The sequence below is a fragment of the Eublepharis macularius genome, chromosome 2 (genome assembly GCF_028583425.1).
Source record: "Eublepharis macularius isolate TG4126 chromosome 2, MPM_Emac_v1.0, whole genome shotgun sequence".
Taxonomy (NCBI): Eukaryota; Metazoa; Chordata; class Lepidosauria; order Squamata; family Eublepharidae; genus Eublepharis; species Eublepharis macularius.
In genome coordinates, this window is record NC_072791.1 from 124,929,031 (window position 1) to 124,941,092 (window position 12,062).

General features: G+C 40.7%; 1 protein-coding gene across 1 annotated transcript in view; it reads right to left on the minus strand.

Moving 5' to 3' along the window:
• TUB (TUB bipartite transcription factor) overlaps window positions 1-12,062 on the minus strand; it is a 111,860-nt gene that overhangs the window by 48,025 nt on the left and 51,773 nt on the right. The window contains exon 3 of the mRNA XM_054972076.1: window positions 7,568-7,730. Coding sequence (XP_054828051.1) covers window positions 7,568-7,730 — 163 coding nt within the window. The remainder of the gene's footprint in view (window positions 1-7,567; window positions 7,731-12,062) is intronic.

Below are 12,062 nucleotides of genomic sequence, written 5' to 3' on the forward strand. Positions count from 1 at the left end.
TTTCTTCCCCAAGTAGATTTGTATGTTGTCTTCTATTATTGTCTTCTCCCAGTAAATGAAGACTTATTTGTTTTGTCTGGCATTCTGTCACTGATAATCAATGATCTTCCTGTTCATGTGTTCATGTGTTTTGTTTTAAATGTTTTTGTTTTTTAAATATGTGCTGTTACAGTGCAATCCTAAACAGTTACTCCAGTCTAAGCTCATTGTTCTCCACCTTGGGGACCCTAAGCTAGTTTAAAACATTTTAAATAAATATATAGTATACTACCAATTTCTTTTATAGGCAAGCAACCACACAACCTCCTCATATGCTACACGCATTAACAATAATATGTGGAAACAGTATAAACACAGCTGCACACAGATACAATTGCACTTATGATAGCTGGGAACAGCACAGTGACAGTTTTATTGTGGAAATGGCTTGCAGCTGTCTCCATGAATAGCCCAGTTTGCAAGTATGTTTTCTCCCATGAGCACAGTGAAGCCTAACTGTGAACTAGCCCTAATGGGTTTGAAAAACCTATTCAGTTACTTGCTTGATATCACTACAGTGAATTTTCTACCTCATTTAAATGCTTATTTTTAAAACAAAAAAATCTATTGTGAGATATTCAAGACAACAGAGAAGTACATATTGATAGCCAGATTCTTATGCATCTGTTTAGAATAAGTAACACAACGGAATACTTCCTAACTGGTGTTCCTGATTGCAAGGTATAGTTATATTTGATACTCATATAGCATTTAAATGTAAAATTTCTTCCTTCACAAAAAAAAAGGGGAGGTGGGGGGAGTACTTGATTACTCTGGACTGACAGCTAGGCACCTACATAATAATTTCTGCTGGTGAGCATAAACACCACTGTGGCAAGTAGTTGATTTTGCTGAAAGAGTTCTAACTGAGTTTCTGCAAGATGCAGAGGAATGTTTTTGCTATCTCAAAAGTTAATCTTCAATATATTACTCAGGGAAACAAAGTATAGGAGCAGAGGCAAGAAAATAGATTTGCAGTCATGTAAAAAGATGATATGGGGCAAATTAAGACTCCAGACCCAAATTTTGGGACTCCGTCACTTGTTTATTAGACATGTAGCATTCTGAAATCAGGAGTAACAGTTCCATGAAGATGACAATTTTTGAAATGAGTAATACATCCAAAAATAGGGAACGCATTGGAATCTCATCAACAATCTCCATTCATGAGTTACTGGGGAATCTGGGAATATACTGTAGCCTGTTCCCAGGAAAGGTTGAAGGAGCTCGATATCTTTAGTCTGGAGAGGAAATGGCTGAGAGGTGATATGATAACCATTTTCAAGTACGTGAAGGGCTGACACATACAGGATGGCGCCGAGTTGTTTTCTGCTGTCCCAGTAGGTTGGACCAGAACCAATGGGTTGAAATTAAATTAAAAGGCCAAACATTAGGAAGAACTTCCTGACAGAGTTGTCCCTCAGTGGAACAGGCTTCTTTAGGAAATGGTGGGCTCTCCTTCTTTGGAGGTTTTTAAGCAGAGGCTAGATGGCCATCTGACAGCAATGCTTATTCTGTGAACATAGGCAGATTATGAGTGGGAGGGCAGGAAGGGTTATATCAGTGCTTAGTTCTTGTGGCCCCTTCTTACATGTGCAGGGTAAGGTTGATCGCAACCTTGGGGTCAGGTAGCAATTTTCCCCAAGGCCAGTTTGGCTAGGGATCCTGATGGAGTTTTGCCTTCTTCTGGGCATGGAGTAAGGTTTACTGTGTGTGTATGGGAGGGAGGTATTTTGGAATTTCCTGCATTTTGCAGAGGGTTGGACTAGATGACCCTAGAGGTACCTTCCAACCCTGTGATTCTATGAAAATAAAAGACAGGATAGTTCTTCCTATATTATGTTGGGCTATACTGATTTGTGGAGGTATAACCACTTTGGAGGATACAGTTCCACTAAGCATGAATTCCATTAACAAAACAATAGTGAAGTACTGAATCTAATGATCCTTCTCAGAAGATAAGTCAAAATGCCTATGAGCTTATTCATTCTGATTTTTTCTCTCTATAAATGTTTGTCATGTAACAGAAGTTCTTCCTTGGGAAAACCAAGATATGCAAATAAGGTATCTGTCTTTTGTATTGAACAGTTTTCTGATACATGACAATTCCAGGTTGCTTACTTTGATATGCTATTGTGTTTTGGTGGTATATGTGTGTGGAAATTTTCTTGTGCCACAAACTTATCCCTCATGTTAGTCAACCTCTGTGTAAAGCCTTTAGGAGAACTCATTCATAGCTATGGAATTGGATGCCACCAATATGCAGACAATACCCAGATCTATATCTCATTACCCAAATCCCCTGGTGATGCAGTAGAGGTACTGAGTCATTGCATAAAAGCTGTTGTCAATTGGCTGAAAGCAAACAAATTGACATGACAAGATGGAAGTGATGCTAGTTGGAAAAGCAGACATCTTGAAGGACATTGTGCTTTCAACCTTTGATGAGGTTCTGTTGACCCTGGCTGACTCTGTTAAGAGTCTAGGGTTATCCTAAACCCAGCACTGCTGATAGAGAAGCAAGGAAATGCAGTTGCAAAGAAGGTCTTCTCCCAACTCAGACTTGCCTGGAAGATGGGACCATACCTTGACACAGCAGATCTAGCCACCTGGATTTATATGACTGTAACATTGAGACTAGACTACTGTAATGCATTTTACATAAGTCTCCCCTCAAAGTCAATTTGGAGACTCCAGATGGTGCAGAACACTGCAGCTCATTTATTCTAAGGAGCTAGAGCATGTGTATCACTCCTATACTGCAGTCACTCCATTGGCTTCCCATCAATTACTGGGCTCAATTCAAGGTTCTGACTATCACATTCAAAGCCCTTCATGGCCTAGAATCCTCATATTTGTGCAACCGCTTTCCCCCCTGTTTCACCATGGCAACATTGCTCATCTGAACAGGTCCTTCTGCAGATACTATCCTGCAGTTGGGCAAAATCAGCAGCTGACCACACACCCACTTTCTTTGTGGCAGACCCCTCTCCCTTATGTAACGGCTTGCTTGAGGAGGTCAGGAAAACTCCTGCTCTCTTGGCTTTCCACGAACTATGCAAAACTGAATTATTCAAGAGGGCAGTCTACCCCGATTATAGGGCTGCTTCACAGGAAATAGGTCAGAGAGATGCCTTGATAGGGACAGGGACTATAGAGTATGCCATTTGGTATTGTCTACTAATGTAGATACGTACCTACTAGGGAGTTTCCACATTGCTAAACATGCCATGTAAACTAGTTATGCATTGTTTCAGAATGATTTCATCTCTGTGCTTGGCTTTATACTTGTTTTCAAATTTTCTGCTACCACTGTATGTTGCTCATTACTGTATTTTGCTCAGTGAATGTCCTAGCTGTTGATTATATTGTATTTCACTTGCACTATAATATGCCTTGGATCTCAGCAAGAAAGAACTAGAAAGAAAGAAAGAAAGAAAGAAAGAAAGAAAGAAAGAAAGAAAGAAAGAAAGAAAGAAAGAAAGAAAGAAAGAAAGAAAGAAAGAAAGAAAGAAAGAAAGAAAGAAAGAAAGAAAGAAAGAAATGGTTTTGTATAGCAAATAATTAGCCTGAGATACAGATACTGATCAATTGTTCTTTCTCAAAATGGTTACAAAATAGCCCTATTTATCATGTTATCCACATTAGGCAGAACTCAAAAAGCAGAAGGAAAGGTAGCTTCTTTTTATCTGGCAGGTAATATAAAACATTGTGATTCACTTGATAATACCTGTAAGTTATAAGGGAATCAGAACCAAACATTCTTATCCCACAGTACTGATAAAATCTTAGGTTTGTTTGTCATTTGTCATGTTATCTTTGCATTTATATTCTTGGCACTTGTGTACTTTAATCATTTATGGAAAAAAGTACTCAGTCTTTCTTCTATAACGTTAGTTTTCACACCATGAAGTAGATTAAACATGGAGCTTCATATAGACAAAGTACATGATGCTACTGAGTGACACTGTATGCTAATTAAATCTAGCTAATCAAAAGGCATGCCACAGCAGAAGGGTACTTGGTGTGTCTCCTAGATATGGCATAGGACAACAGAAATGGCAGGTCTCTAGAGTAGTAAAGCCAAGGGCTGAACCAGCTTATAAGCAGTTTTTAAACTAAGTTGTGCCCTAACTTGCATAGTCCGGGCAAGCCTGATCTCATCAGAACTTGGAAACTAAGCAGGGTCAGCCTTGGTTAGTAATTGGATGGGAGATCTCCAAAGAAGACCAAGGTTGCTATGCAGAGGAGGTAATGACAAACCACTTTATTAGTCTCTGGCCTTGAAAACCCCAGAAAGGGTTGCCATAAGTTGGCTATGACTTCACAACACATTCCACCACCACTATATGTTCTATGAGAAAGATTTATCCAGAACGATAAATCCATCTAGCTATTTGTTCAAGTGCAGATGTACTTTTGAGGTGCAGGAAGGTAAAATAAAAAGTTTAAAAAATGAATTAATACTCCACATCTCAGGATATGGTTGTCACATAATTTCTTTCAACAAAACTTTTGTTCACACAATATGTATGCTCACAACATGCATGAAGATTACACAAAGATAATGGATTTCTTTCACTCATTTAACATACAATTAATTCTTTATTAATCTATTATTTTAATTATGGGATCATTAACTTGATATGTTATAATGAAATGTGGGGCCTAGAGGCCATATGTTCATTACAATTTTCCCCGTTTGTTAGGTTTTCTGCTCCTGGGGCTGTTTTTGTATTTGCTTAATGCATGCGCTTAATGGAACATTTTTTTCTTACAGGATTAGTCCTTCTCTTTCTGCCTATAACTCCAGGAAAGATCAGGGCTCAGGATGGGCTTTGCTCATCCTGGAGGGAAAGTGGTAATTAATTTTGAACAAGGGGGAATGGATCTGTGAGATAAAACTGTGTTCTGTTAAGTATCTTACATTCCTTTGGGAAGATCTCAGGATAAAAGATACATTAAAAATCAAATACAAAAACTACTAATATTAACACAGTTTTAAAAAGAGATCTAGCTAACCTAGGCTGAATCCACATTACCTCCGCGCGTCCCGGTGTTGCACTAAATGTTCGCTAAACACCCGGAAGTATAGCGTCTTTCAAGCGCGATTTCTGAATCTCGCTAGAAATACGCTACACTTTCGGGTGTTTAGCGAACATTCAGTGCAACACTGGGACGCGCGGAGGTAATGTGGATTCAGCCCTAGTAAATATATCATGGACGTCTTGCCTTGAAAGGTATCTGGAGATTTGAATTCAGGATAAAAGATACGTTAAAAAAATCAAATATGAAAACTACTAATATTAATAGAGTTTTAAAAAGAAATCTAGCTAACCTAGTAAAAATATCATGGATGTCTTGCCTTGAAAGGTATCTGAGGATTTGATTTCAGGAAGATTTGAGTAAGACAGTGGAATATTATAAGGAACTTTTCTTAGAATTGGAAACTCAATCAAAGTGCTAGAAAATTCTTCCCCTATCCTGGCTGGGAAAGATAGCCACAATTAAAATGTTTGTATTTCTGATAACATTATATTCTTATTTATAAACTAGCTTGATACCCATGCTTCGCTACGGTATTTAACTACTTTAAATCCAGTTCACATCAAGGTTCACATTGAAATGGCCCCTAGAAAGGTTGTGCACCATCTCCCCATGAACATTTAAAAACTCAGTTGCCATACTGACTTTTATATAAAATCCTTATTCAGGAGTCTTGCGCCGTCTTTCTTCAACTGTCTGCAGTTTCCTTTACCTGTTTTTTTACCTCAGAACACAGAGTTTCACATCTGACCACTCAAAGAGAGGGTGGAGGGTGGGAGCCTGCCAGCCACACAGGAAAGCCAGGCCACACAGGGAGAATGGCAACCTAGTGAACTTTTAGGGGAAGACTGGGAGGTGCATTTTACCTCAGGACACATTCAGTGACTCCCAATAGCAACTGCATACTGTTTAGAATGTTGGAGTGATGATGACCAATCAGGCTTCATATGCAAATGACCTTGAAAGGTTGGCCCAATCAGGCAAGAGTGTCCGAGTTCGCAGTTGGTGGGCGGGGGGGGGGGAGCAGACAGCAGCTTGCCAGCCACACAGAGAAGCTGTATCCCTATGGGAAAACACATTTTACCCCTTTTTACCCCCTTAGGGGATGAATTTCTTAAAATCTCTTCTTAGTTGGTATTTTCATTATGAAAGGAATGCTCTCCCCAAATTTCATGTTTCTAGGTCCAGTGGTTTGGGCTGGTCAATGATGAGTCAGTCAGGATGCTTGTCTTTAAATATATGGATATTCTGATGACAGTTAGTTCTGAGCTACCAAATAACTGGCAAAAGCGGATCCTTCAGTTTGTATGCTGAAATACCCCCCTCCCCCTGAGTTTCTGCAAAATCCTCTACCAGAAAACTCTTAAGAGTGAATTGGGTTCCCCCAGTATAAAGTTGTATCACTAAGATGTGAAGTTAAACACTATATTAAAATGGTTTAAACAAGAAAAGAATCAAAAAGCTGTCAAAAATGTGATTAATAGAAAACTGTCTACTTTAGTCTGGTTTTCAGTTTTTCAATTTGAAATCAACATCAAGTCCAGGATTTTTATCATTGATGTCTATCTTTTATAATGAGGAGGAGGTAGCAGGCCACAGTTTTCTAGGAGACATTCAATTTTGGAAAGATGCAAATCTGTCCTCATCTGAGAGTCTAATAAACTAGAGGAGGTGCTACTTTCTGATCCAACTGAATTAAGAATGGGGAGGACTGTTTCATTTTATCCAGATCAGACATATTATTGGCTCACTGATGAAAAACATGGACAATGTTGGCAAAAATTCTCGCCTGACCCCATAAAGGTGACCAGCTAATCCTGCCCTGCAACAGGGTGTGGAGGGTGGGCTGAACACGAGGCACTGACTGGGAGTGTTGATGGGCGGAGCATGCTCAAACATGCTTAGCTCCCCCCAGATGCCTGAAATGCCCAGGAAGGAGGGAGGCTGACCCTTCTCCTTCCAGGGCAGCAAAATATGGCACCCAGCCTAGACGGCCGTTGATCACAGCCAGGATTGCCGCATTTGGTTGACATGTGTCTTCTTTGTCTTACGATAAAGGAGCATTTTTAGTTTTTGCCTAGAAGTTTATTACTGAAAAGAGAAGAAAATGCAATGCAATGCAAGAAAAATTCGCAAATAATAAATAACTTTAGAAAGATAGTCAAAGAGTTACTTCCTTAGTAGCTCTGCCAATCTTAAATGCACCCCACCCCCATCCAGTGGGAGATGAAAAATCAAAATGCTCTTTGATGAAATACTGAAATAAATTAAGAGGAAGATGAAACATAAGGAAATCATACTGCAATTTGAAAATAGTTAAATATTCAAATATCTTAATGTTGGGTACTTTCAAAGCTGTTTATTTTTAAATCAGTTTTTCTAAACTAAAATTACAGTTAACTTATTCTTGAAAGCACATTGATAAGATACTTTTATCAATATATTGAAGTCAATTGGCATAATAGGAATGATGCTTACATACCATGATAAATGGTGCTGCTGTTGCTGTTGAGGTAAGATTCCACCAATGGTGCTTGTTCTTCTGACTGTTTCATTCTGCGTGTTCTTGTGCGACTGTCCACATTGGACTGAACCATCAGTGGCTCCTGACGCTTTTTTTTCTGTTTCTGTTCTAGCAATGCTCGCTAGGAAAAACACAAAAAAGAGCTCCACATCAGATTAAATGCATAGTAGTACAGAACCCTGTGGGTTTAAGAATTTTCTGGGTATTTCAGCAAGTATTAAGTCAGACAATATTAAGTCTGACATCCAGTGTAACTTTGCAACAATCCTTTCTTTTGCTATTATTTTCTGAAGTGAGACACAGAGGTAATGTATTATAGACAGCATCCTGAAAATACAGAAAGCAGGAAACACCTAAAATGTTAAGGGTCAAGAAGATTGACACCTCCACTGACTGCCAAATTTCTGAAAGTCTTTGCTTTCTAAGGAAGGCCTAACAATCTAATGGTGTAACAATCTAATAAAATTGGTCTCATGTAGAGATTTTGGACCTATCTCATTAATTCATTCAGATGTTTAGCCCATCTTCCCTGCAAGCAGGCTCAGGGTGGGTTACAACAACAATAGTCAATACATAATAAATACAATATAAAATACAATGATATATACGAGTTCAGTTTTTCCTTCAGAGGTACAAAGGAAGCATTCTGGAAAATAGCAAGATTTGAGTCCTGTAGCACGTTGAAGACAAACAAATTAAGCTTTTGAGAGTCAAAGCACCCTTCTCCAGAGCTTTGACTCTCAAAAGCTTATACCTTGAAGATCTTGTTGGCCTTCAAAGTGTTACTGGCCCCCAAACTTGCTGTTCTACTGCAGACCAACATGGTTACCCACCTGAAAGTATCATTCTGGAAAATACATATGATTGCCCATATTCACCCACATCAGACCATGACTTGGATCCAGTTTGATATTTTCATGGATAGAAAGTGTTTTGGCCACAAAGTTCAACTTGCTCACCTCCCCCTCCTGCTGCAGACCCAAATACCCTGCAATCTCATGTAAGTCATTAGAAGTGTAATCGTATGCAGAACTACTCCAGTCTAGCTCATTGAAACTGATGGGTTTAAACTTGAATAACTCTGCATAGGATTGCATTTAAAAGGTTTGCTCACAAGTATGCATCAAAACCTGATCTACAGAATTCAGCATCAATCTGATCTATACTGAGAAAATATTAATTGAACCCCAAAGTAAGATAAATGAGAAAAGTTGGTTTCCAACTCAAATTCAACAGTTTATTTTAAGTCAAAACAAAATTATTGTCGAAGGCTTTCATGGCCGGAGAACGATGGTTGTTGTGGGTTTTCCGGGCTGTATTGCCGTGGTCTTGGCATTGTAGTTCCTGACGTTTCGCCAGCAGCTGTGGCTGGCATCTTCAGAGGTGTAGCATCAAAAGACAGAGAACTCTCAGTGTCACAGTGTGGAAAATATGTTGGCAGGTCATTTGTAGGCACCCCTCCTGAGTAGATACAAATGACCTGCCAACATCTTTTCCACACTGTGACACTGAGAGATCTCTGTCTTTTGGTGCTACACCTCTGAAGATACCAGCCACAGCTGCTGGCGAAACGTCAGGAACTACAATGCCAAGACCACGGCAATACAGCCCGGAAAACCCACAACAACCAAAACAAAATTAGATACTAAAAACAGCTTTGCACAAAAGTTATGTACACTAAACACTGAAGAAACAGTTTTCAGTTCTCAGTTACTAAGTACATGTTATTGCCACATGGGAGAGAATAGATTTTCCAACAGTATGGATCTTCTCCTTCCAGTTGTTTGCATGTTTATATTATGACAGAATGTAATACATATTTATGAAATCTCTCTCAGCTTAAGCCACTTTGAATGACAAGAGACACATGGCCAGATTAAATATTTCTGTGCAATACTGATCATATTACCATTCTGTGTCGATTAATTTCCTCAGTATCTCTAACTTTCCTTTTCTCCTTGTATAATGGAAAGAAAAGAATAGCATGGTCTCATGATGGCATCATATTTCCATATACTATTCATATTGCTAGCTGGTATAGAACTCTGAGCACTGCAGTCACTTTGAATTGGTCGAATTTTGAGCACTGCAGTCACTTTAAATTAGCGGGACTACTACAGGTCATAAAACTTTTTCCTTCAGTACCATATATAGGCACTGCAAGCACTTTCAACTGACTGAGTTAATATAGTGTATTACTTAATTGCTGCTATTGAAGAAGTTACCTGTATTTTATTGCTCATTTTGTACTGCTGTAATTAATTGGAAATTATATTTATTGCTGTAACCTGGTTGTTTTAAATTGGAGGAGGTGGGGGTGAATGGGCTTTGTGGAAATTTGATTACATTCTAGGCTGGGAGCACCCAATATAGTTCTGTGGTGTGCCTTGTTAGACATCAATTCGGATTGTTGTGAGGGAGTGGAATAGGAATTGTGAGGGGAATGGACATGGCAGATGAGACTGGTGGAGGCCGGGATCCCAGTACTTCGGGGACGAGGTAGATATGGCAATGGGATGCGGTTTTGGAATGGAAGGTCATGGAGATACAGAATGGCTCAGTGCCCTTCCAACCGGCATCCCATCTTGAGGCATGCTGGTAGTGGGGCTAGGATAATGAAGAACCTCCCTCTGGCACTGATGTTGTGTAATGCCAGGTCCATCAATAATAAAAACCAGCACGTTACAGGATTATTTTACTGTGAATAATATGAACCTGATATGTGTGGCCAAGACCTGCGTGAAGGATGGCAAAATAGTTGCCTTAAAAGTGCTGACGACATCCCAGGTTTTTCGGTCCTTCATCAGTCCTGGATGGATGGTCAACGGGAGGGGTGGCGATACTCATTTGAGAGTCTTTCTCTTTCGGGCTATTCCCCACTCCAAAGATTGCTGATATTGATTGTGTAGGCCTGGTGTGGGATGCTGAGGAGAGTTTAGCTATCTGTCTGGTGTACCAACCACCTAGTGCACCAGCAACTACCCTGCAGAGCCTGTTGGAGGTAGTGTTGGGATGAGCCTTTGAGTACTCGAGCCTTTTAGTCCTGGGGGACTTCAATGCCCATGTTGATGCTGCTGCTTCCTCTCAGGCTGCAGATCAGGTGTCTTCCATGGCTGCACTGGAACTCTCCCAATTTGTTTCAGCTCCCATGCACCAAGCGGGCCACATGGTAGATCTGATCTTTGGGCTAGGGATTCATGTGGATCTTGACAAAATTGAAGCAGTGCCACGGTCAGACCATTTCATCTTGAAGGCTAATGGATCCAACTGGTTTCCTGAATGCTAATGGGGATCCGATGCCTTCTGGTGGTTCGTTAGATGAGCTGGTGGAGGACTGGCATGTCCGTCTCTCTAAAGCCATCAACGAAATTGCTCCCTGTTGCCCTTTCTGTTCCTGCACCAAGCTAGCTCCATGGTATACAAAGGAGCTATGATGGATGAAACAGGCACTGAGATGACTGGAACAAGTGTGGTGGCAATGCCAGGACAAGGGGACAAGATTATCTTATAGAGCATTTATGGAAGCCTATGAGGTGGCATGAAGGTGGCGAAGGAGTTCTACGCTGCCTCCATAGTGTCTGCAAGCTCACGCCCAGCAAAATTATTCAATGTAGCTCGGTCACTGGTCTCTCTATCTCAGGGAGACCATCACATTAAGAATTTGGACATTAACTGTGAGGCTTTTTGGAGCTTCTTTGAGGATAAAATCTTGTAGCTCCATTGTGATTTATCAGCCATAGTTGATACAGTGAGGGAACTGGAACTCCCTTGGCCATCTTCTGGTTCAATCTCAGATCAGCTCACTCTCCCAGGATGAGTTTGATAGGATCCTACAACTGATGAGGCCTACCATGTGCTCCCTGGACCCCTGCCCTTCATGGCAAGTAAAAGCCAGTGTGAATGGGTTGAGGACTCCTCTGGAGGCTATTGCCAACTCATCTCTGAGCTCTGGAGTTTTTCCGAGAGCACTTAAGGAAGCAGTGGTAAGACCACTTCTGAAAAAGCCTTCTTTGAACTCCACTGACCCATCCAGTTACCGCCCAGTTTCGAACCTCCTGTTTCTGGGAAAGGTGGTTGATTGGGTAGTGGTGGAACAGCTGCAGACTTTCCTGAAGGTTCCTCTGCCCTGGACCCATTTCAGTCCGGCTTCCGCCCAGGCCATGAGACGGAGATGGTGCTGGTCACCCTCACAGACAATCTTCGTAGACAACTGGACCAAGGTGGGTCAGTGCTGCTGATGCTCTTATATCTCTTGGCAGCGTTTAACACAGTTGATTATGAATTGTTGACCCACTGCCCAATGTGGGGATATGAGGGACGGCCTTACAGTGGCTTGTCTCCTTTCTCCACGGTCAGGGACAAAGGGTGGCACTTGGGGAGAAGTTATTAGCATGCCACCTGTTGGTGTGTGGTATCCCAAAGGGGGCAATTCTCTCCCCTCTGTTATTCAATC